We start from the raw sequence: 24,753 nt of genomic DNA, 5'->3' as shown, positions 1-24,753 counted from the left end.
CTCTCCCTCTCGGTCGCTACCTTTGGCCAACCGCCTGCAGCTGGGGGATTTGCCCCCGAGCTCGGGTCCAACCTTTGGGGTCGTCTTTGACCCCCCCTCTTTCCCTCCTATCAGAAGTTACATCGGAGGCTGCTCAACCCCTCTCCACAGCCCCGCGGACGCTCCGAAAACGCCCCAGATGCGCCGCTGGGACCAGCCAGGCACCCGTGCGGGTGGACACGCCGCTGCCTAGGATACAGTAAGGGGCGGAGCCTGGCTCTCAGCGGAGGGTGTGACCCGGCTCTGGGCGTTGGGCGGCTCCGGGCTCGGGGTGGGCGTGGCCGGCACTCCGCCGCGGGCGGGTGGGGGTTCTCCGTGCGGGGCGGGGCTCGCAGGCTAAGGTTCCGGGGAGGCGGGGGCTCGCGGAGAGCCGGCGCGGAAGTGGCCGGCGGCCGCGCGCCCTGGTCCAGGCCTGCAGGCATGTCGTCGGGGGACGAGGGGCCCGGCGGGCAGAAGGGGGCCCCGCGAGCGGCCGCCACTCTCTGCGGCCTGTACCACGAGGCCGGGCAGCAGCTGAGGCGCCTGCAGGACCAGCTGGCCGCCCGGGACGCCCTCATAGAGCGCCTCCGCGCCCGCCTGGCCGCGCTCGAGGGCGACGCGGCGCCGTCGCTCGTGGACGCACTGCTGGAGCAGGTGGCGCGCTTCCGGGAGCAGCTGCAGCAGCGGGAGGGTGGCGCCGTGGAGGCGGCGCTGCGCCAGGTGCGCCTGCTCGAGTGGGGGCTGTGGGCGCGCTCGGGTCCCGCAGGGGTGCGTGTGCGCGGCGCGAGGCCTGTCGTGGGGCCAAGGGATGTGGTCTTTGCCGGCTGTTTTAGTTGGTGTGGAAAATTATCTCGGTTTCACGGGCACGACAGGGCCAGAGACTCAGGTCTGACGATGCCACCACCCCACTTGCTCAGACTCCGCAGGGTACCACTGCCTGTTGTGCCCTCTCCCCTCCTTCATCCTCCCGCCTCCCCCCCCCGGGCTACCGCCCGTTCGGTCTGTTTCAGCGGGCTTTTACTGTGTTCTTTAGCGTCTCCGTGTTAGTGAAACCGTACGGCGTGGGTCTTTCTTTGTCCAACCTATTTCGCGGAGCACAGTAACGTTCCGGCATGTTGCGGTGGGCGCTGGGGATGCGGGAAGGACCGGGAAAGGCGGATTTCTCTTTACGAAGCGCCTGTCCCCACGGAGAAAATAGACGGTGCAGAGCTAGTCTAGTGCCTCCGTGGACGCTGTGGCGGACGTGCGCAGCACGTTGTCGTGCGTGCGTCGTGGTGAACGCGAGTTCACAGGTGTCAAGCACAGAGCGCAAGCTCTCGCACAGGTGCCCGGATGTGACCGGCACGGGCCCCTGGCACTCGGGGGATCGTGGAGCCTCGTTCACTGGAACTCTCTGTGGGCGTGGGACGCGCCGAACACCACGGGCCGTGCCTTTGGCCTCCCCCAGCCCCGGGGTACACACAGTGCGTCCACCTCCGAGGACCGGCGCGGTGTCAGAGCCGGCCGGGCCGGCGGCAGCCTAGCCGGACTGGAGAGCAGGTGGACAGTGACCCAGGAAGTGGTTGTAAGGTCAGACGGGGTGCGGGGGCGGGGCGACTTGTGACAGCCTTGGCCGCTTTGCGAAGCTGCTGACGGCACGTTCCGTTCGGCGCTCGCTGGGCCGATGCAGAGAAGTTCCAGGTCCAGTTCTTGCCCTTGGAGCTGGGGATCAGGCCCGCACGCGGGATCGCCCCCCGAATCCAGGTGGGGGAGGGAGCAGGGAGGTGCTGGGGAAGGCGCTGAATGCCGAGGGAGCGCGAACCGAGCACGCTTCCAGAGCAACCCGGTGTTATCAGTAGTGTCAACTGCCCCCCCCCCCTTAGATAGCGCTGACACACAACAGGGCGCCTCGACACTCGTTCACACTGTGGAATGTTCTCCGTCGACCCGTGGGTCAGTGTTCGCGCGTGGAGCCGTCCTTGTTTTCTGGGGGAAATCCCGCTTGTCACGCTGGAGGGGTGCTCCTTGCGCTCTGGCGCTGAGCTTGTTGGTCTGCCGGCATTTTGCTGAGAACTCCCGCTCGGTGTCCAGGAGGGCTGTCGGTTTGCGGCTCGGCTCCCTGCGGTGTCCGCCTGCTTCGGTCAGAGGGAAATTCCGGCATCGTACAAACAGGAAGTGCTCCCTTCTCTTCCGTTTTTGGGAAGCCTCCAGAAGACCTGGTATCAGTGTTTCCCCAAGTGTTTGGTGCACCTCCCCCGTGCAGCCCTCGGCTCCGGGGCTCCTGTTTCGTCTTCCTGAGGACCTTCGGTTACCGACTCAGCCTTCGTGTTAGCGAAAGGTCCCTCTCCCTCTCCCTCTCCCTCTCCCTCTCTCTCTCTCTCCCCCTCTCTCTCTCTCTCTCTCTCTCTCTCTCTCCCCCTCTCTCTTTCTCTCTCTCTCCCTCTCCCTCTCCCTCTCTCGCTGTGATCGAGCCCTGGCAGGTCTTGTGTTTCTCAGAGCCTGTCCGTCCCATCTGGGTCACCCAGCTGGCTGGCGCGCGGCTGTCCATCTGCTCCTCTCCGACCTGTCTCGTTTCCGTGGGATCGGTCACGTCCGCCCTTCCCACAGACGGAGGAGGCGCCGCGAGGAGGTGTTGCTGCGGGCTCCGTCTGGGGAGAGACCACGTGGTGCTCTAGGTTGTTCTTACAAACGCCCGGGAAGGACGAGTGCCCAGAGGGTGGGGGGGCAGCAACAAGGAATCCACGTTTTCATCTTATTTCCCCCGCGTGTGTGTGACGCTTCCGTGGCCATGCGTGTTTCTGTTTAAAGCAGCTATAGTATTAGGGCCTCGCAGCTCGCCCCGCTGGGAAGCAGTGAGAGGGTTCTGGGGTCCCGGTGTCTCCTGCCCGGCAGGGCCACACGCCCTCCCCCCGCTCGGCCTGCCCCCCACCCCCACCCGGGAAGCCCAGGCTGCTCCCTGGCGTTTCCAAAGCAGCTGGTCCGCATCTGTGGGACGGACCTCCCTCTGGCCCTGTGAGTGCTGGAGGTTACTCTGAAGATGTGGAAGCACAAAACTAGGGCCCGCACAAAGCAAATCACAACTTTAAGGACAGTTCTTTTTTTTTTTTTTTAAAGAAGTGATGGGATCTGGGTGCGTTTGGGTTTGGGGTTTGTGTGTCCCATGGCTGCCGTGGCAAAGTGCCCTCAACTCAGGGCTGGAAACAAAGGACGTTTCTCAGGCTCCAGCCCAGGGCCCGGCTCCGGGCTCCGGGCCCCAGGGGTGGGGCGGGGGCCCTTTGTGGCCTCCTCCACGCCGTGGTGGCCCTGCCAGTCTTGGTGCCATGTGTCTTGTAGCTGCCACTCCCGTCTCCACCTCCGCCTCCACGCGGCCTTCTCTGTGTCCAAGTGTCCCTCTTCTGACAAGGACACTAGTCACTTGATGAGCCCAGTAGGACTTCACCTTAGCTGCTCACACTGTGAAGACCCCACTGCCGGGGCAGCCAAACCCCCCAGGTAGCCCAGTTGGGCCGTGGACGTATCTTTTGGGGGCTGTCCACCACGTCGGGGTTCCTGCCCTTCCCACCAAGAAGTGTCAGGAAACACCGCACTTTTTCGTCATTCGACGATGTAAAACCTACCACTGTGCACCTGCCCGTGAGAACAGGAGTTTGGACGGGGCCTCAGGTAGACCGCCAGAGGCTGACAGCTCCAGCGACCCGGGGGCTCGGCCGCCCACATCAGACTGAGCCCGTTGTCCTGGGCGGGCCCTGTGCGGATGGCATTTGCCTGTGACGTCACCTTTCATCAAGTAAGCTCTGCTTCTAAATCCTCCACCAGGAGATCGAGAGACTCTCTGAGCAGCTGGAGGAGAAGGAGCGAGAAGCCCAGCAGTGGGCGAGCCAGCCAGGCCACGCTCGCGAGCGGGAGGTGGCCCTGCTGCGCAGGCAGGTGGCAGAGCAGGAGCGGGCCCGGGCCGCCAGCGACGTCCTGTGCCGCTCCTTGGCCGACGAGACCCACCAGCTGCGGAGGACTCTGGCCGCCACCGCCCACATGTGTCAGCACCTGGCCAAGTGTCTGGATGCACGGCAGGGGGCCGTGGGGGAGCAGAGCCCGGAGGTAGGCTGCAGTGAGGGGGGCTCGGGGCAGGGACACCGCCTGCTGGCCCGGCGGCCCTGGGCAGTCCCCAAGGCCGGCCTGCCGGGCCCACTTCTGTCGAGGCAGAGCCTGACCTTCCAGGGGCGTCTTCTGGAGTGACGGCCCACGCAGAACTCAATGGGACAGCCAGGCTTCCCCAGCCCGCTCCACCTAGGCCCTGTGCCCGGGGCGTGGGGGGAGGCGGCACCCGGGGCCCTCAGCCTTGGGGCGCACAAGGAGGCAGGGCTGGGTCGAGGGGCTGCCCCAAACTTGGGTGCTGGGCAGGGGCGGGAACCGGGCGAGGTGGGGATCGCCTCCCGAGGCCCCGCGGGCAGGGGACTGAGCGCAGCCTTCTGTGGGCCCCTGGCCGGGCCTGGGTCGCCTGCAGAGCCGGGGCTGCCAGCTCTGAAGTGGCTTTTGGGCCTGTCGCGCCAGGGGCCGTGGCTCAGAGGTGCAGCCGCCCCAGGGCTCCAGCGTCCTCGTCGGCAGAGCGCGGCGTGCGGGGCGGCAGGCGGGCCTCCCGGCGGTGCCCGCCTGTGGGGAGAGGGGCCGGTGAGGGCCTCAGTGCCAGGAGCCCCTCGGGGTGGAGTCATAGGGATCCCGAGCAGGGATGTGGGGGGCCCGTGGGGGGATGGAGCCGAAGCCGCTGTCCTGCCGCCTTCCAGCCCCAGCGCGGGCCTGCGGGCGGGTTGCGCTCCCCACGGGGGGCAGATGGGAAGAGGCCTCGTGCCCCCCACGGGCCCAGGACCCCCCCACCGCGCAGGGCCTCTCGCCCGGTGCTTCCCAGGCAGGTGTCTGCGGCCGCACCGAGGCCCTGGAGAAATGCACTCTGCTGTGCTCGGGGCGGACGGGGTGTCCCCCCCCTCCCCCCGCTGAGCAGCAGGTCCGCTGGGAGGCCCTCTGCCCGAAACCACCCGTGTGCTGGGTGTGCTCCACACAAAGGGACTCTCAGAAGGACACGCGTGTGCCAGGAACCACAGGAAAAAGTGCCCTCTGGGAGGAGCACGCCCCCGTCTGGCTCTGAGTCACTGCCCCCTCCCTCTGGGGACCACGCAGCGGCCGGCCCGGGGCCTGGCGGGGCCTGCAGTCTCCAAGTCAGCGTCACTTCCCAGCCCTGAGTCACCGGGGCTTCCCCGGTGCTGGGTCAGGACACACACTTCCTGCCACTCAAGGGAAATTCTCAGAGCAATGCTGCCGGTGCCCAGCCCGCGGTGCTGGTGAAGGCACTGGCTCGCGGCAGCGGGCCGCCCCGGGCTGTGAGTTCTGGGTGACACTCCCCTGATCCTGTGTGAGGGCCGGCGAGGTGGGCCCTGGCTGTCTGCAGACACGCTGAGGTCGTGGGCCTGGCCGGTGTCCCCTGGGGACAGTGGGATTGAGCACGCCGCCCTCCTGACAGCTGCGGGGGTGGGACAGCTGAGCGTGGCCGCCGGGCGGGGCGTGGGGGGCACCGGAGGGCGAGGCCCACCGGCACCAGCAGGCGGTCGGGAGCCCTTCCTGCCCACGCTGTGCTGCTCCGGCAGAGGAAGGGCCGCCTCCTGCTGCGCCTGGGACCGCGTCGCTGGGCCTGGCCCCCTCCCTCTTGCTGCATGTGACTGGCACGTTTGGGGACCCCGTCTCCCCTGTCCCTTTCTTCTGCAGCCAGGACGCGCAGGCAGGGAGGCCTCTGTCCAGGCTGCGATTGAGAGGTTACGGGAAGAAAACCGACTGTTAAAGCAGAAGGTGACTCATGTGAGTGTCGGGCATCTCACTGGGGGAGGGCTCCCGTCAGGAGCTGCAGGTCAGGCCACCCGGTGGTGGGCGTGGGCCTCTCCCCCCTCAGGGTCACGTGCCCCAGGGGGCGGGGCAGGACACGGGCACCAGGCCCCTGCCCTGGGCCCTGCAGCTGGTCCGCAGCTCCCCAGCTCCGTGGCAGGGGCAGTGGCTTCCCCGCTCCGTCCGCAGGTGGAGGACCTCAACGCCAAGTGGCAGCGCTACGACGCCAGCCGGGAGGAGTACGTGCGGGAGCTGCGGGCCCAGCTGCGGGGGCCGCCGGCCCCCGAGCCCGAGCTGGGGCTGATGAGGAAGGAGATCTCCCGGCTCAACCGGCAGCTGGAGGCGAGGATCGGCGAGTGCGCGGGGACGGCGCGGGAGCTGGCGGCGGCGCGGGAGCGGACGCAGATGCTGGAGCAGCAGGTGGGGCGGGGGCGGGGGCGGGGCGGGCGCCGCACCTCCCGCGGCGGGCAGACCGGGCGGCGCGGCAACGGGGCGTCTGCTCTCCCCAGATCCTGGTGTACAAGGACGACTTCCTGTCGGAGAGGGCGGACCGGGAGCGGGCGCAGGGCCGGATTCAGGAGCTGGAGGACCAGCTGGCCGCCCTGCAGCGCCAGGCGTCCCGCGGGCAGGTAGGGCGTGGGTGCTGGGGCCCCGGGGGTGCTCAGGGCGTCGTTCCTCGTCGTGAACTTGGAGTCCTGAGTCTGCGCCGTCCGCCGAGCGGCCGCCTGGAGGGGGCTGGCGGGGCGCGGTGTGGCGGGAGGGGCCCAGGGGGCTCGTCCTGGGCCGCAGGCTCCTCGGCGGGCGCTCCTTCCACTGGCGCCCCCTCCTTGCTGTGAGGCGGGGCCCCTGTCGCCCTGTCCCACGGATGTGGGGGCCGAGGCCCTGGGTCACGTGCCCAGTGGGCTCCGGCCCTGCGGCTGGCCCGCTGTGAGCACATGACACGTGACGTCACCACACTCTGCCGCGGGCTTCCGGGCCCTGGGACAGAGCCGGGAGCGGGGAACCCAGGACCCGGCTTGGTGGCCTCCCGTGCAGCCCATGTAAGCAGACCTTTGTCTTTTTTCCAGGACCCCCAGAAGCCAGGCTCCTGCCGGATTCACACAGGGACCCAGCCCCCCAAGTACTCAGAGACCGATGCCGTGGAGTTGCCGGCATCTGCCGGCCAGCGGCCCGGGACCGGGTCCCAGTGTCCGGCCGCCCCTGGAGAGGGCGGGCGCCCCGGCGCAGCCCAGAGCGGCCAGGGGGAGCTCCAGTGCCCCCACTGCCTGCAGGGCTTCGGCGACGAGCAGGGCGAGGAGCTCCTGAGGCACGTGGCCGAGTGCTGCCTGTGAGCCCAGGCAGGGACAGGCGGGGCGCCCTCAGCACGCGAGATCCAGGCTGAGGGTGCTTCCGACCCCTTGCCTCGGTCCTGCTCCAGCCGCGGACAGAGTGGGTCAGGGGGACCCGCTGCACCGGGGGTGGTGCGTGCTCGGGAGGCCCGGCTCTGCTTCCTGCACAGAGCTCAAGGTGTCCGGCTGCGGCCCAGGTGACAGCCCCGCCCCACCCTGCGCCTGGGGCGCTGCAGCCTGCTGGGAAGAGGGGCTGCCCGTGGGCGCCACACGCCGGCGCCCAGGGTGGGAGGGCCCCTCCAGGGGCGCAGAGCCCAGCGTGCGGCCGCCAGTCGCTGGCCGGGGTGGCCTCGGCTGGAGGAGCTGCTGTGTGCTCTGGGCAGAGGGTGCTGCCACGGTGCCAGCCACGCACCCCGGAGCTCAGGCACTCTCACTGTGTGTTCACGTGCTCGTGTAATAAACATGTTTGCTGCTGACTGCTGTGGGAAGGCGTGGTGGCCGGGCGCGGGGGCTCAGCCGCGTCCCCACTCGGGTGGGAGCCAGACCAGGTGGGATGAGGGGCGCGCCCACTGGCCGCCACTGTGCCTCTTGCCTGGAACACCCTCGCACCGTCTCCGTCTGGGCAGGTCTTCGAGGTGCAGTCGGGGTTCCTCTCCCCTGGGGAGCCCCCGCGCCCCCTCTCTGGGACCCCGCCCAGAGAGACCCGTCAGTGGGGTGGGGAACGGCGTAGCAGGAAGCCCCAGCCTCACCGGCCTGACACACCGGGGCAGTTCACGGACCCCGAGTGCTGCAGCGAGAGGACGGGGACATCCCACGGGAGGGGACCTGCAGCTCCTCGGCCAACCCCCAAACTGGGCGTGCTCGGGGGGACTGGAGGACCCTGGGCAGAGCAGGCTGGGGAGCGGCAGGGGCTGGGCAGACGCTGCAGCGTCCCTTGCCCGGTGACAGTTCAGAACTCGAGTCTCAAGGCCAGAGGGCCTGTGCGAGCACCCCAGGGTTCCCTCTGAAACCCAGAAGGGCCGCCCTCGGAGTCCAGGCGACGTCCCGGGGCAGCGCTGAGCAGCCCTTCGCTGAAGGAGTGGGCGCAGGCTCCACGAGCCACGACAGAAGCCGGCGCCCCAGACTCGGGCAGTGGCGCCCGGGGCCTGGCCTGGCAGGGCCACTGGTCTGTACACAAAGAAAATACAGCACGGAACACCGGAGGCAGAAGGAAGACACACAGCTCCAAGCCCAGACCCAGGGCCTGGACGGCAGGAAGTGACCACAGAAACGCAGGCTGCAGGCGGAACACAGCTGGTGGGAGGGCAGTCAGGGCCGGAGATGCGCTGTTCACAGCGACAGCAGGCCGGCCGGACCGCCACGAGCCTCCTGGGTGGTGGCGGGGAGCGTTTAGTAAACTCAGGCGACTGCGAGGTTTTCACTGATTCAAGGTGGACTCTAAGGAACGAAGAAAGCATGTTACGATCTCTGGGGTAACCACTAAAATGGTGCTGACAGTCTTTAATTGAACAGTCAGCAGGACACCGTCGTTGGTGAAGGAGGACACGTCAGGAGAACTGAAGGGACAAAGAGGTGAGGAGACCAGCAGACGGCGGGTGGGAGAGCGGGAGCCTCACCCCCAGCCCCGCCAGTAGTCACCGCGACGGGACACGGACAGGAGGCCGAGATGGAGGCGTAGGTAGACACACTGTGCCTCCTCGCACAACCTAAAGAAAGGCAACAATTTAAAAACAAAAAACCACCAGAACTGACAGAAAAGTGAACTGCATGGAAGTCCCACAGCCAAAGGGTTAAAGAAGAAACATTCGTCCAGGCGGGTATGAGGGGCGGAGTCAGGCAGCTGGGGTGCAGAGGTCTCGCAGTGAGGCAGCAGCTGGTAGACCCGGCGGTCCCACGTTCACACGCAGATAAACCGGGAGGAACAACTGGGGAGCAAGACAGACCCACAACCCAGGGCTCCAGCACCGGGAAATAAAGCCTCAAACCTCCGACTGAAAACACCTCTGTGGGCTGCAGCAGGAGAAACTCCCAGCCTCACAGGAGAGGTCGTTGGAGAGACCCACAGGGTCCTAGAATGCACGCAAGCCCACCCACCTGGGAATTGGCACCAGGAGGGCCAGATTTGCTTGTGGGGGAGTGGGGAAGTGACTAAAAGCCAACAGAGAGATAAGCAAGCAGCACTGTTCCCTCTTGGACCCCCCCCCCACAGACAGCACCACTATGCAGTATCCTGGTTGCCCTGTCCTGGAGAATTCCTAGGGCTCAGCCCCTTACTACATAACAGGCTTGGAAACAAAAAACAAAACAAAATAAAAACCCAAACAAAAGATCAAAGCTCCACAAAAATTCAACTAAGCAGTGAAGAGACAGCCAACCTATCAGATGCAGAGTTCAAAAGACTGGTAATCTGGAAGCTCACAGAATTGGTTGAGTGTGGTCGCAAAATAGAGGAAAAAGTGAAGGCAATGCTAAGTGAAATAAAGGAAAATGTACAGGGAACCAACAGTGATGGGAAGGAAACTGGGATTCAGTGATCTGGATGAGAAGGAAGAAATAAACCCTCAACCAGAACAGAACGAAGAAACAAGAATTCAAAAATATGAGGAGGGGCTTAGGAACCTCCAGGGCAACTTTAAATGCTCCAACATCTGAATCATAGGGGTGCCAAAAGGAGAAGAGGAAGAGCAAGAAACTGAAAATTTATTTGAAAAAAATAATGAAGTAGAACTTCCCCAATCTGGTAAAGGAAATACTCAGATTCCCAAAGAAGTTGGACCCAAGGAGAAACACACCAAGGCACATTTTAATTACATTATCCAAGATTAAAGAGAAGGAGAGAATCTTAAAAGCAGAGAGAGAAAAGGAGACAGTTACCTCCAAAGGAGTCCCCATCAAACTGTCAGCTGACTTCTCAAAAGAGACCTTGCAGGCAAGAAGGGGCTGGAAAGAAGTATTCCAAGTCATGAAAGGCAAGGACCTACACCCCAGATTGCTCTATCCAGCAAAGCTTTCACTTAGAACAGTGAAGGAACAGTTAAAGCGACTTTGAGAACTCTCCCCGTTTATGCCCGGGCCGTGACCTTTGCTGGAAAAGCAAACCACAGAGCTGTCTCCCAGGGAGAGCGCGCCCTCCTCCCCAGGAGACTGGTACCCTTTGATCTTCAGCTGCTCCCCTGGGGGGACTGGCCCTTCTCCCCGAGGGAGCGGTTAGTTCAGTCAAAGTCACACAAGGCCCTGGGCGCGTGGCCACGTCTGTCTAAAGCACATTCAAGCACAGCCCCCACAGTGCGGCTTTGGAACCCCACCCGAGGGAAGGACGCTTCGCTGGGAACTTTTCCCAGACGAACCCTGAAGCTGCCGTCTCTGGGATTCCCAGGCGCCTGCGTTTGGTGTAGGTGACCTCCCGTCTGTGATGGATGCTCTTGATTCCTGCTTTGATTTTGCTCTCGATTAATAAAGTGCTTAACTATTCACCTTTGACTTGGGGTTTTTATTGTCTGCGAATCCAAACCTCCAAATGAAACGGCCACGATCGCGTACATGCCCCTTCACGGCGCAGATGGAAGGGCCGATAGCGTGCTTCCCAGACAAGGTTAAGCTAAAGGAGTTCATCATCACCAAACCCTAATTATATGAAATGTGAAAGGGACTTATCTAAGAAAAAGATGATCAAAACTGAACAGTAAAATGACAACAAACTCACAACTCAACAACTAAACCTAAACAAAAACAAACACAAACTAAGCAAACAACTAGAGCAGGAACAGAATCACAGAAATGGAGATCACACGGAGGGTTATCAGCGGGGAAGAGGAGTGGGGAGAGGGAAAAGGCACAGAGAATAAGTAGCACAGATGGCAGGTAGAAAATAGACGGGGGAGGCTAAGAACAGTGTGGGAAATGGAGAAGCCGAAGAGCTTATATGTACGACCATGGACATGAACTGAAGGGGGGAATGCAGGAGGGAGGGGGAGGGAATAAAAGGGGGAAAATGGGACAACTTGAATACCATAATCAATAAAATACATTTAAATAAACGAATGGGCCACACACGCTGACTGACAGACAATGACGGTCGCCCTGGATGAAAATAAAGTCTCGCCTGTGTGCTCGGTGGGAAAGACACTTTAAATATGAGCGCCCAGAGTGGAGAGACAGCAGAGCGTACACGGCGCTGACACTAACCAAGGACGTGCGAGTGGCTGCGTGCTCATCGGACAGAGTGGCCTTTACACGGACGGAAGGTGTCTCCAGAAAGGAGACACTGCACCACGAAAACAGGGTAAGTTCACCAGGAACACGCAACATTCCTGAATTTGGACAGAGCTTCGAAACACAGCAAGAGCAGCACCGGACAAAGGCACAAGGGCGGAGACCTGCACGTACTTCTCTCGGGAACGGAAGGAGGCAGGAAAAAGTCAGGCTACACCGAGGACGCACGGGACGCTGCCTAGAGGGGCAGACCCGCGGACAGGGAGCCAGGTCTCACCCTGACGTGCTCCAGGGGCCGGAGTCCCCGAGCAGAAGTTCTCCCGCTGTGGTGCAATCAAACCACCACCCGGTAGCAGAGAGGTAACGATCAGATGCCCACACACTTCCAGATGATCCGTGGGCCCAGGGAAACACAAAGTTAGGAAAGTATTCTGAACTGAGTGACAATGAGAACGACTTTTTAAAAACCGTGCAGCCCAGCCCCGGCTGGACGGCGCAGCCGGCTGGAGCGCCGCCGTCCTGTACAGCGAAGGCCTGCGGGCCGATCTCCGGCCTGGGTGCGGGCAGGAGGCAACCAGCTGATGTTTTCCTCTCACATGCTCGCTCTCCCTTTCTCTCTGAAGTCGAAAAGCGTCCCCAAAAACGTTATGGAGTACGAAAAAAATCAAACGAGACAAGAATCATGGAGCACAGCTGAGGGGACGGAGCCGGGGGCCGGGGGAGGGGGAATCCCACAGCTCTAGACGCACGCGTCGGAAGTGAGCAAAGGTTCAAGCTCAGTGACCCCAGCGCCCAGATCCAGAAGACGGAAAAAGAACCGCGCGTTACCCCCGCCCAAACGGAAGGAAGGAAATAGAAGAGCAGAAGCCAATGAAACAGAAAGCAGAGAGAAGCAGACAATGCCGTGAGTCGGTTCTTTCAGACGGCAGTGAATCGGACAGCCCCCAGGCGCGGCTGAGGAAGAGAAAAGAGGAAGCGCACGTCGCTGCCGCTGCCGCTGGGAACGGAGGGGGGGGTCCCCGCCGGTCTCTAAGGTGGTCACAGGTAAGAGGGAACTATGGGCACCAGTCATCAGTGCGACAACTGGGTGAAACGGACACGATTCTTGAAAAGGAACTCCCCAGAGCGGACCCGAGAAGAAACAGAAATGTGAGCAGCTGAAGGTCCGTGGAGTAAATCGAATCTGTAATGAAAACTCTTTCACGGACACATCCCGGGCCCAGGTGACCTCGCTGCAGAATTCTTCCCGACGCTCAGGAGAGGCGCCGCCGACCTCGCCGCCGCCCATCCTCTGACAGCGAGCCGGGGGGGGGGGGGGTACGCGGGGAGGGCGGCGTCTTTCGAGGACACCGAAGCGGAAACCCGGAACCCGACAGTGGCGCGTGCGACCCCGCACGTCAGCAGGACAGTGCCCGCGAACCCGGCGGAGGACGAGACCGGGCGGCACTGAGGACACCAACCGAACGACGTTCGTGACGGACAGAGTGAGGAGAGCCGCGGGGTCGCCTCGAGAGCAGCGAGGAGACACGTGAACACAGCCGGCACCCACTCGTGGCGAAAGGCTCTGCCGGCCGGGAACAGGCGCGACTTCCTCAGCCCAGTGCAGGCGTGCGCCCCACACCCCTGTGGCCAACACCCGCATGGCTGTGTGGGGGACTCCTGGGGGGTCTTACGGAACAGTTCAGAATTAACAAACTGGTTTGACAATCTCAAGATACACAGTCACCATGAAATATCGTTCTGTTCCTGTGTATTTGCCACAACTGGGAAAGGCAACAAAATGGCCTGTTGTGGCTTGACTCCCGTCTCCTCCAAGGACGCACAGACCGGCCCCGGCTCAGTGGGCGAGGGCCGGCCCGAGAGCCACAGGTCCTTTGCCCGGCACAGGCCGCTCGGCTCCTTGGGGTCCGCCTGGTCCTTCTGAGTCCAGCCTGCAGCCTTGGACTTGACTTTGGTCTAATTCAGCCCCACCCACCACTAGGATGAGGTCCTTCTAGGGGCTCCCCACAGTGCCCGGCTGAGTATGACAAGGTCTTCCCCGCTGGCTGGTGGACACGCGAACTGTTTCAGCTCTACTGCTTTCTGCTGAGTTCCCCGAGATCCACGGACTTTTATCCCGGACACACAGATGAACAGCTCTCCGGGGACTCGGCAGGTCTCTGGGTGCCGTGTGCACTCAGTGCCGGCCTCTCGTCCAGAACTCTGCCCCACAGGTCCTGGCTGCTGTGGCTCTGTGGACTGAGCACCGGCCTGTGAACCAAAGGGTCACCAGTTTGATTCCCAGTCAGGACTTATGCCTGGGTTGCGGGCCAGGTCCCCAGTAGGGGGCGTGCGAGAGGCAACCACACATCGATGTTTCTCTCCCTCTCTTTCTCCCTGCCCCCTCTCTGAAAATAAATAAATATTTAAAAATAAAAATAAACAAACAGAACTCTACCTCACCAATTCCAGCCACCTCAGCCTCCTGCATGCAGGTCTCTGGGGTCTGTGGTTCCTCCCCCAGGGCCAGGGCTGGAAACGGCCTCAAACGACCCCGAGTAGCCAAAGGAGCCCTGAGAACCCACGGAGTGGGGGGTGTCATGCTAACTGGTGCGGCACTGCACTGCGAGGCCATCGACACACAGTACTGGCTCGGAGATGGGCGTGTGGACCCAAGGGGCAGAACAGGGCGTGCCCAGACAAATCCTCGCTACAGGGCCCATTACCCTGGGCCAGAGGGTGCGGTGGGGGCCAGACGACACCTAAGGCGAACGAGCAAGGAGGACAGACACAGGAAAAAGAGCTGGACCACTCTCTGGCACCACTCGCACAAAACCCTCCAGCGGATCAGAGATGCCCCCGGGCAGTGACCCGAACCACCGCAGTGAGAAGCCTACAGCAGCTGTGTGGTTGGGGGCAGGGACGGCACCTCCCTCAGACTGTTGGGGCGTGGGGGGGTGGGTAAGAAACGACAGCAGCCCTCCGGTGCGAAGGAATCCTAGCCACCCATTGTCCCGTCAGGTGGGCGGAGACACGAGGCGCGCCCTTGGGTGCTGCAGAGCCGCAGGCGCGGACAGTCTGCGCGCACCGCAGGGCAGGTGAGGCGGACACCCGCCGTCCTGGAAGAGGACGGAGGGCGCACTTGCTGCTGCTGCCGCTCGGGTCCGCACGCCTGTGGGCGTGCCCACCCAGGCGAGGGCGACGCCAGAAACAACAAGCGGGGAATGCGTCTGGCGGGAGCGTTCGCAGTGAGGAAAACCATCCAGGAGACAGAACATCCCGCCGGGGACGGGACGGGAAAAGGGCCCCAACAGACGCCCCTCCACAGGGCACCCGCGGGGGGCCCACGCCCACCGTCCCACGCCGTCAGAGCGCCACCCACGACAGCCACCACGGCGTCACCTCGCACCCGGCGGATGGCCGCCGTCCACGAGGCCGTGTGGAGAGGGGGCCCTCGGGCTCGGCGGGTGGCTGGCTGCGTGGGCACGCAGGCTGGTGCAGCCCCTGTGGAAAGCAGTGTGGAACCCCTCAAATAATTACAGATGGGTCAGCCTCGTGACCCCGCGACCCCACTTCTGGGTGTTCATTCAAAGAAAACACACACGCCGATTCACGACGACACGGGCTCCCGTGCTCGCTGCCGGGTCACGCGCGGTGGCCAAGGCGGGGCAGCGCCAGACGAGGACGGGCGGAGGACGGGCGAAGCAGAGGGGGTCCACCTGCACAGTGACTCGTGCCGCCGTGTGCAACAACGAGGGTGGCCCCCGAGGGTGCTGTGCCCAGGGAGCCCGCCAGAGAACGCCCCGTGGACCTGCCGGCCACAACACGCCCGGAGGCCAGCCCCTCACCCCCTGGCCGGGAGCCTGGCCAGTCTGCGCAGGAGAGCAGGGGACGGGGCCACACCAGGTCCTCGAGGTGTGCGCAGGGGCGGGGGGGCCGGCGGCGCTGGCTGCCGCCAGGAGGCAGCTCCCTGCAAAGGCCCTGAAGACCTCAGAACAAAGGGACCGAGCAGGGATTCCTTTTCCCATCTTAAATACTGTTCACGTTCTTCATCTGAACCCAACTCAGCGCAACTTTCCGTTTCATTAGAGAGATCCCACGCCCCAGGGCCGGGCGGGCACCTGCCTCCCTGAGTCTTTAGGTTCACACGCAAGGCCTCCCGGGCCCCTGGATGGGCATCACCCTGGCTGCCGCTTCTCCAGCACTTACCACTTCTGGCTGGACTCTGCCCTGCGGCCTGGGGCCTGAAGGACAGCGAGGGCACCGGGACCCCTAAGTGGCCAGCTGGGGTGGCGGGACAGCTGCACGGGGGGACGGCCCCCTGCCACACCCCCCGCCCCGCCCCACTTCTTCAGCCCCAGCAGGAAGCAACCAGACGAGGCCTTCTGCTGTACTAATGTATTCCATCTTTCAAAAAGAAAGACATGATTTTAATATTACTTAACAATATGTTAAAAAGTAGCCAGGCAGGCCCGTGTTAATACAGTCGGACACTCTAACGGACTGGACGGTGAGTACTGGGTGGGCTCGCTGGAACAGTCCCACTCTGCAGGGTCTTACACAAGCTGGCTACGCGTCGGGGGTCAGACACACACAGTGCGACGTGCACACTCTTAACAGCAGGTTGTGGAGACTGGCGCCCGCCCGCCCACCCCCAGGCGGGAGCGGCGTGGCGGCAGCGTCGCCCTCAGGGACAGACGACGGGGCGGCGCGGTGCAGAGGCCAGGGAGCCACGAGGGTGGTGCGGACCCGTCTCCGGCTGCGGCCAGGCCCCGGCCCCGGGGGCGGAGGAGGCGGCGGGAGCGACGGGCACGGGGGCACAGACGACACGCACGGGCGCCGGGGGCCGGCCGGGCGGCGCCTCCGGGCGGCGGCTGGTCTCGGGCGCCGGCATGGCCCTCCTTCAGTGGGCGGCGAAGGTGGCCTTTTTCAAACTGAAGTTGGACCAGTTGATTGACAGTCTCTGTCGGGTCTGCCTGGCGGAGTCCAAACAGAACCTGGAAGAGAGAAAGCCAGAGCGCCCTCAGCCTGCGTCCTCCCGCGTCTCCCTGTGCGGCCCTCCACACCCTGCCGTCCGGCTGCGCCCGGTCCCCGGCTTCAGGGCACCGGCCGGCGCCCGCCCCCAACACTCTCGGGTGCTTTGTGTCACCCTTCCCAACCGGCGCTGCAGGGGGCCGCCCGCGCGCAGCATCCGAGGGCCCGGCAGGCCCTTCTCCAGCGCTGCACCCCGGAGACGCTGGCCCGCCCTCGCCTAGCACCTGCTCACAGGCGGTGACCTGCAGCCAGAGTGTTCGGGGCACAGCAGGGGCACAGCGCTGGCCGGACCCCCTCCGCCTCTGGACCCCACACAGGGCTAAGAGCATCTGGAAAAGCCCACACGATGCCGCCTGCTTCCAGGGAGTAGCAGACGACTTTTGCAGTGAGGAAAGGAATGGACGTTTTCTTTCAAACACCTGTACTCCGCACGACCTCTGAACGTCTCACCTCCCCGCCTGTAACCGGGGCAGTGAGCATCTCAACGGAACCTGACCTGCGCCAAAGCCAGGAAGGAGCCTGGCGGCCCCCTGGTTCCTGAGGGGCCCGGCCTGTCCTGCTGCCCGCCCCCCGCTCCTCTCGGCCCACACTCTGGACACCCCCTCCCCTCGGGCACCCGTGCCGTCCTCTGAGAAGCAGGTCACGCACACACGAGCCCACACACGTGCAGAGTGTTACGGCAAGAAGGCCAGGTGACCGACCCGACCCCCACCTGAGATGCCGGCACCGCCAGCCCCAGGGCACCGGCTGCCCCCAGGAGCACCCCGTGCTGGTGCGTGGCACCAGGACCTCCACATGCACACTCAGCAGGAGCGTGCTGTGCACACGTGTGACTGTGGGGAGCAGGGCTGCACTGGACGGCCCGGCTCCCTCTGCTCAGCGCCGCACCGCGCCTGTGTGGTCCCTACAGGGCCCGGCTCCCGCCTGCAGCTGCAGGAACGCCACTGGAGGGGCAGCGGCGAGGCCACTGCACGGCTCTGCCCACGGGTCCGGGCCCCACGTGGACCGCTGGGGCGCGAGGGCTGCGAAGCCCCCTGGACTGGTCCTGCCGAACTCCCGAGGAGCCGGGACCCAGAGGCTGCCAGCAGCAGCGGGTGGGGGGCGCCCCATCAGGCGGTCCCCTAGGACGTCCCACCGTGGCCTCTGCGCACTGATCAGCAGGCACGTCCCCCCCCGCCGTCCGGGCCTGTCCCGTGTCTTCACACGCCTCGGGGCGGACCTCCTGTGAGGGCTGCAGCCCTGCCCTCCCCTCCCACACAGCAGCTGCTCCCTCGAACGTCTGCCAGCCTCTCCTTCTCTTCGGTGTTTTCCAGAACCCCTTCCTCGCCATGCCAGCAGGTTTTCGCCTGCATCCCAAGTAAAGTTTTGCTTGCCCGTGTGATCCGAACCCACGCGGCGCTGGCCTGGGGGTGAGGCTGGGCAGGGGCCCAGTCCACCCAGCGGCAGCCCCGGCCAGCCCAGGCGGCTCCCTCTGCGCACCACCTGCGTGCCCGCAGGGCCCAGCGGCCGCCCCGTGCCACGGCGCAGAGCTCCAGGTGGGCTCCGGGACGCCGACGTCCCGCCGGCATCCCCTCGTCTGAACGCCCGGCGGCTTCCTGCCGGAGCCGGAATCTCTGGGCTCTTCCTGTTCTGCCGGGAGCCTTGCAGACCTCCGTGTTTTCCGGACTTTGGTTCGTGACACGCACGCACGGAAGGGTAAACGGAACAAACGTGCGAGGTCAAGACTACTCACGAGGCAAACACCGCGGATCATCGGTCAGCGTGGTGCCCCGCCAGCACCCGGGCAGCCCCTGGCGCCTTGAGTCATGGCCCTCCCTCGTCCTCAGAAGTAACCAAGCCTCTGACTTCTCATCTGGATAACCACCTTGCTTCTCATCCCAGCCTGGACACCCACGGGTGTGCCTCTGAACACGGCACCTCACCGCTTAGAAGACCCTTCGCTCGGTTGTAACGGGCGTGCTCCCAGGGCTGGCCCGTGGGGGCGGCAGGGACCCGCACCCCAGGCAGGACAGCTGGCCGGGCTGTTCCCACCCAGCAGCGTCCAGGGGACGAGGAGGGCACCGCCTGTGCCCCACCCGTCTGCTGTGGGCACTCGGCGGTCCCGAGTCGAACGTGGGGGAAGGCGAGGGGTGGGCGTCTGCTGTCACCTCTCGGGCAGACGCGGGGCCCGGCTGCGGGAGCACGTGGCAGGTGTGTGGACAACGTCCTTGCCCCCACCCAACCTGGAACTCACACGCGCAGGGCCTCACGCGGCTCTCGCCCGTGCTTCCCGCTCCACCCCCAGGGGCCCCGCTCGGGGCCGGCAGCTCAGGTCGTCCGTCCCCCTCGGTGCCGCCATCACACCACACCGTGGCCCCCCAGCGTGCTCCCGGGGCACGGGGCGGCTCCGCCCTCGGGGTCTCCAAGCTCGGGAACTCGGCAGCTTGACGTTAACCCTTCCCCTCCATGAACACGGGGTGCCTGTGACTTAGGCGTCCCTGCTCTTCAGTCAAGTTCACAGCCTTCTGTGCACAGGGCTGGGGCAGCCTCAGACGCGCCGCTACACACGCTGTCCCGTCTGCAGGGGCCCTGCAGGCCGCGCTGGGAGAAGGGAAGAGTGCCCCCCCCAGGCACAGCCCCGCCCGCTGCCCTGCGTGCTCCCGTGTGACTTCCCGTGTGGACAGCAGGTCGTCTCTAGGACGGAAGTTGACTTCCTCCTTCCCACCCTCCAGCCTCCCACTGCTGGTCTGACGCGCCGGCCGGAACTGCCACCGGAGGCTGAACGGAGCCGGAGCAGAGAGGGCTGGTGGGGCCCGCGCCCCTCTCCCGTCTTGGGAGCTATTCTGTGCAGAGGTCTCCCCCCTCACCCCCTCTTTGGGCAAACCCCTTCTGCAGGTTAAGGGTGTTCTGTTGCTGGCTCATCACTGTTTTCCTTTCGAAATCAGAAATGAGCACTGACACCTTTCCAGACGTTCTTTCTGGCCCCGCCGGTTGCCCAAGCTCCGCGCCCCTCCCGCGCGCCCGCCCCTCCCACTCCGACGCCCCGGTGGCGTGCGCACACGCCCGGGCGGTCTGCCGTCCGAGGTCTCCGTGAAGGGCCAGAGTGCAGTTTTCTCACTGGGAAAACCTGTGGCTCTGCTCTAACTTCTTGCACAGTTTCCATTTACCAGGTTGATGTGGCATTTCAGCTAAGCCTTCACACGCACCGCTGTGAGGCCGTCTCTGGGGTCCTCTCATGCTTCACTCTCGCGGGCCTGCAGCCACCCCCCACTGCTGGGTCACGGCAAGAGAGAGACCCCCCCTTGCCACGGGCGAGGGCAAACGCGCTCGCGGCAGGGCGGAGGACGGCGAGCACGGGGGTCCACTGACGCCGGCAATGCCCAGCCTCCCACGACCTCCTCCCCCCAGTCACAGCGTCTCTGTGCCTCTCCCCCCCCCCACTTTCCTCGGCCAACCCCTCAAAGGCTTATCTATTCGATGTTTTCCACACACCAAATATTCGCTTTGCTGATCTTCTCTGCTTTGTATTTCAGAACTTCCCTTACGTATTACCTCTTTTGTGTGTACCCCCGGTTTTGTGGAAGACAGTTTTCCAAGGACTGGGGTGGGCAGGGGGAGACAGGAGGCGTGTGTGTGTGTGTGTGTGTGTGCGTGCACTCGTGTGTAGGCACATGTATGCATATGTTCAAAAACTTCAACACAATCTGACAAACTTTATTTTTGTCTACTTCCTGTATGTCCTGATTACTGATATAACGGGATTTGTTTTTATTGCCTTTAAATTTCTGCTTATATATTTTCTCCACAATTTTTTTCTTTGTGAGTTTTGATTTTTTCCTTCCAATTAGCGATTCAGACACCCTGTTTCTACTCTTCTAATGCTTGGTCTGGGAACTGCATCCAGCCCGCTGAGCCTGAAGCCCGCACGTGGAAGCCTGATGCAGCACCCCAGCACCTCGAGGACCGGAAGGCGCCCCGGCCTCCCACCCCGCACACACTGCTGCCGCCGGGGCCGTGGCTCTTCCGGGCCCGATGCCGACGAGAAGCCGCCGCCACGCCGCCACACGGGGAGCGTGTCTGCATCCCCTGCACCTGCCAGGCTGCGCCCCACGCCCCCCTGCTCACCCGTGTCCTGAGCCCAGACCCCTTCTGCTCCAGGAGAACCCCGACATGTGTCCTTTCGCAGGGTCTCTCTGCAGCGACCCCTTCAGTCCTCCTTCGCCAGGGAAAGGCCTGTCTCGGGGGGCAATTTTGGGGCACACGGAATCCCGGAGCCACGGCCTCCTGGCGTCACAGGCTATGGCAGTAATGGGGTTTGTTTGCTTTCCTGCTGGCACAGGTGGTGCTGTTGAATTTGTGGACTCGCATTTCTCGGGGGTTCCGCAAAACCCTCAGGCACCGAATCTCTTCAGAATTGCTTTGCTGCAGTCTCTCCATTTTCTCCCCAGTTGAACGTTAGACAGCTTCTCCTCCATCTCTCTTAACCCCTCCCTCGTATTTCCCGTTTTTCTTGTACCCTGGGCTACCCTGGGCACGTTTTCAGACACATCTTCCAGCTCACTAATCCCCTCTTTAGCAGTGTCTGATCCACCCTCCACCCGTCGAGGCCTGGGTTCTAATAAACACGTTTTTCACTTCTAGACATTTCACTGTTTTCCCCAAGTCTAGACCTTCTTTGTCCGTGAGGTCGCCCATGATTTAAACTCCCAAGTGCTGCTCACACCCAAGAAATACTCCTGTCCCCTTCTCCCCAGCACCCAGGGGCAGCTGTCTTAAGAATCCAAGTGATTTGCCTGTAGATTCTTTCGCATTTTGCACAAATCGGTGCCGTCTGAGAATGAGAATTCCTTCCTTCCTTCCTTCCTTCCTTCCTTCCTTCCTTCCTTCCTTCCCCTTTGTTTCTGTTTATGCTTTTACACACAGAAGCGGAGATGTGGACACCTTGTCTGTGTTTTAATCTCAAGGAGCAGCTTTTACTGTGTTGCCACTGGATGTGACAGTCACTGTTTCACTGACGCCTGGTACTACGTTAAGAATGTGTCCTTCAAGCCTCAGTCAGGTTTTTTCGAGAGGGGACGTTTAACTTTGGTGAACACTCGACGGCACCTGCTAAGACAGAAGCGTGCACACACACACACACACACAGTCACACACACGTGTCTCTCTCTCTCACACACACACACGTGTCTCTCACACACGTGTCTCACAGTCACACACACGTCTTTCTCTCACACACATGTCTCTCTCACACACACACGTGTCTCTCACACACAGTCACACGCACGTGTCTCTCTCACACACACGTGTCTCTCTCACACACACACACACACACACAGTCACACGCACGTGTCTCTCTCTCTCTCACACACACACAGACACACACACCGCACGACACACCCCGGTTCCCGAAGCGGCGCGTCAGTGTGCAGACGGAGAGGCGTGGCAGCCTCCTGTCCGGGGGTCTGTGCGTCTGAGACAGGGGCTGCAGGTCCTCCGGAGAACGCACGAGGGGCCTAAAATGGACTTGTTTGGCCCTACTTCACGGAGGGGCAGAACGTTCCCGAACACAGCCCTCTTCTCCTTCCAAGTGTCCCTGCGCCCTGACGCCAGCGCACATCGGACCCCCGGGGCCCTGAGAGTAGATCCGGGCCCTCCCCAGGCTGCGCTGCAGGGCCGGGACCACTCTGAGGACCGCTGCCGCCTGCCAGTCTTCACGCATGTGGGGGAGGGGGGCGTGAGCCGGAGTGAGGGTGGGGCGGTCGGTGTGTGTGGGAGGTGTGGGTGGGCCGTGCGGGGCAGGCTGGCTGTCTGGCCGCAGAGCTGCTGCCCGAGCCACCGCCACAGCCACAGCCACAGAGGGACCCTGTTGGAGGACCCTGCGAGCACTGCGCCTCAGACACGGCGCCGACCCAGCGCTGACCTTTTGAAGTGCTCCACTTCCCGCTCCGTCTCATCCATGTCCACGCTGTCCAGGTCGATGTCCTTGGGCAGAAACACGTCGTCTGTGGGGTGAATGGAGACAGGCCCGTCAGAGGGTCAGAGCAGCCCTTTAACAAGAGAACTCCAAACTGACTCAAGTGCAACAGCTTCACACGCTGACTTTGCTGGCACCCGACCCCCACGTGAGCCGTCAGTCACCGGCAGGTCTCCATGACGGGAGAGGCCTGAGAAGTTCCGAAACCCATGCCGCATGCCAGCCCAGAGGCCGTCCCCTGCGCTTGCTGGAGGGAAGGAGGGGGCAGGGCACGGCTCTCAGCAGCTGCCACCAGAAGGCCGTCCCCGTGGGATGGACAGTGCTGTCCCTTCCAGTGCCCTCCCTCCCCCGGTTAGAGGACACGACCGCCACCGGACCCAGACAGCAGCGGCACAGGCAGACGGCTCCCCTGGCGGCTGGCCGCACGCCCAGCACCCAGAGATGTCACCGAGGACTCTGCAGGCTGCTCCGACCAGAAATCAGGGCTCTCCCTCTGCGGACTCCCGCCCGCGGGCCTTGGTCGGAACCGCCAGTCAAGGAGCACCCTCTTTCCTCCCGCCACCGGGTGTCTGTCTCCAAGTGGCACACGGCACTAGGGGGAGGACCCTCAACGCCTGCGTGCACCCTGAGGCCCGGCACGACCACCGGACCGTGGCCCCTCACGCGGGACAGCGCTCCCGCCCTCTGGCCTCTGCCAGGTCCCTGTCCTCTCTACCACCCCCGGACACCATGCCACCAACCCCACCCCCGCCCAGAACTCTGTCCTGAGCTCCGCCCACATGGCTGCCTCCTCCGCACACCCACCCTCCAGCATCCTGACCCCCAGCACAGGCACAGGCATAGGGTCCCCCCCACCGACCTGCTGCAAGCCGCTCCCTTCCTGACAGCGACCTGGAAGTGACCCTCCCCACCGCCTTCCTCATGCGCACCTCACCCCTTCTGCCCCGCTGGCACCTTCTGCCAGGCCTTGCAGGACCCCCATCCCGATCCCACTGCGACTGCTTTGGGGCCGGGCCCCCCGGCCTCCGAGCGCCCACCGGGACCCAGACTGCATGCGTCCTCACGACCGCACGCCCCACGCCCCACGCAGCCACCCTGCTCCTGTGGCCCGGCCCTCCTCGCTGGCCACCAGGACGGCCGCGCGGGGCCTCGCCTGGCGTCTGCGGACTGAGGCCAAGAGGAGGGCGCCAGGGTGTGGGGGGGCTTGTGGGTGTAAAGGAGGCCCCCACAGCCCAGGTCCAGCTGCTGCATGTGGGCCGACACGGAGGAGCTTCGGCGGCAGAGCGAGCCCAGGGCGGGCGGCAGGCGGGTCCCTCTCGAGTGCCCCTCTCTGACCGGTCAGGAGGACAGCCGGACCGACAGCCGGAAACCAGAAGGCACTCCAACCAGACTCGACGCCGGGGGACAACTGAGCCGCACTGGCCCTCGAGGACAACAAGCGCAACCCGCGAGCCTCGTGCCCAGCCAGCTGGCCCTCCACTGCCCTGGCCAGAGCCCTGGGGATTCCAGGCCTGCGCCGGAGGACAGGTGCCCAGGAGCCCCACCCCACCAGCCCGCCGCCCTGACGGCGGGGAGGGAAGGGACAGAGGAGGGACAGCCACTCCCGGTCTGCTGCCACAAGTGACGCCGGCGTCACAGGGAGTGCGGGGAAACCAGCGTGGACGCTGGCACGAGACACCGGAAAGCGAAGACTCCTAGGGCAGAGAGCAAGGAAGGGGGACACCTCACGGGGACAAAGGAACAGCCCACGGGCCCGACACCGGGAGCTCGCCGACACGCAGACAACCCGCCAGGGCGGGGCCGGCCGGAAGAACCCAGCATGGGCGTCCCGGCCTCCGGGGGCCACAGGGTTGGTTAGCTCCAGCGACACACACGTGACCCAGTCAGACGCACCCCCGAACCACGGCTCCCGTGCGCAGTCGGCACTAAACGAAACACGCGAGCACCGCACGCTCCTTCCCCGCGCTCCCAGGCCAGCGTGGACAGCACACTCATGCCCCTCGGCTGGGACGGGCCCCAGCCCAAGTGCCTGGCAGGGTCGTGGGACTGGAGGCCACCGTGCGGGGTGGCAAGTGCCGCGGAAGGCCTGACGGCGGAGCACGCGCCAGCGCGCGGGGGAAGGAGAGGACGAGGGGACGCGAGGCCCTGAAACGACCGCGGTGAGGAGAAAAGCGGAAAGGCCCGGGAGACAAGACCGAAGGCACCCCCAGGGTGCGTCTGCAGGAAGCCACCCTCAACAGGCGGAGGGGCCTCCTGTCCCCGGGCAGGGCAGCCAGCGCTCTGCAGACCCCGTCAGCTCGTGAGATCACAGTCGCCCCGTGCAGGCGCCCCAGGCCTTTTCTTGGGGAGCCCCCACGGGGTCGGAAGCATGGGAGGTCGGCGGGG

General features: G+C 64.1%; 2 protein-coding genes across 3 annotated transcripts in view; one reads left to right on the top strand and one right to left on the bottom strand.

Moving 5' to 3' along the window:
* Positions 1–397: 397 nt before the first annotated feature.
* TNIP2 (TNFAIP3 interacting protein 2) lies at positions 398–7,666 on the top strand. The gene is made up of 6 exons (XM_045834676.1): positions 398–738; positions 3,814–4,092; positions 5,749–5,838; positions 6,052–6,282; positions 6,372–6,491; positions 6,930–7,666. Exons 1-6 carry the CDS (start codon positions 460–462, stop codon positions 7,191–7,193), a joined length of 1,263 nt encoding a protein of 420 aa, XP_045690632.1. The 5' UTR covers positions 398–459; the 3' UTR covers positions 7,194–7,666.
* An 8,098-nt stretch (positions 7,667–15,764) lies between these two features.
* Positions 15,765–24,753, bottom strand: part of FAM193A (family with sequence similarity 193 member A) — a 108,789-nt gene continuing 99,800 nt past the window's right edge. For both annotated transcript variants that reach the window (XM_045834402.1, XM_045834403.1), the window contains exons 20-21: positions 22,315–22,396; positions 15,765–16,378 (exon numbers count right to left, since the gene is read on the bottom strand). In XM_045834402.1, the coding sequence (XP_045690358.1) occupies positions 16,285–16,378; positions 22,315–22,396 (176 nt within the window). In that variant the 3' untranslated portion in view covers positions 15,765–16,284. The remainder of the gene's footprint in view (positions 16,379–22,314; positions 22,397–24,753) is intronic.

This window comes from Phyllostomus hastatus, unplaced genomic scaffold (genome assembly GCF_019186645.2).
Source record: "Phyllostomus hastatus isolate PE091 unplaced genomic scaffold, TTU_PhHast_1.1 phas_contig_196, whole genome shotgun sequence".
Lineage (NCBI taxonomy): Eukaryota > Metazoa > Chordata > Mammalia > Chiroptera > Phyllostomidae > Phyllostomus > Phyllostomus hastatus.
The sequence above is the reverse complement of the archived record's forward strand: the minus strand, read 5'-3'. Positions and strand labels throughout refer to the sequence as shown.

Bases quoted from the DNA above. Each gene is read 5' to 3' on its own strand.
- TNIP2 (XM_045834676.1), top strand. From the start codon at position 460: ATGTCGTCGGGGGACGAGGGGCCCGGCGGGCAGAAGGGGGCCCCGCGA. The intron at 739-3,813 runs GTGCGCCTGCTC...ATCCTCCACCAG, and splicing joins TGGAGGCGGCGCTGCGCCAG to GAGATCGAGAGACTCTCTGA. The intron at 4,093-5,748 runs GTAGGCTGCAGT...TTTCTTCTGCAG, and splicing joins TGGGGGAGCAGAGCCCGGAG to CCAGGACGCGCAGGCAGGGA.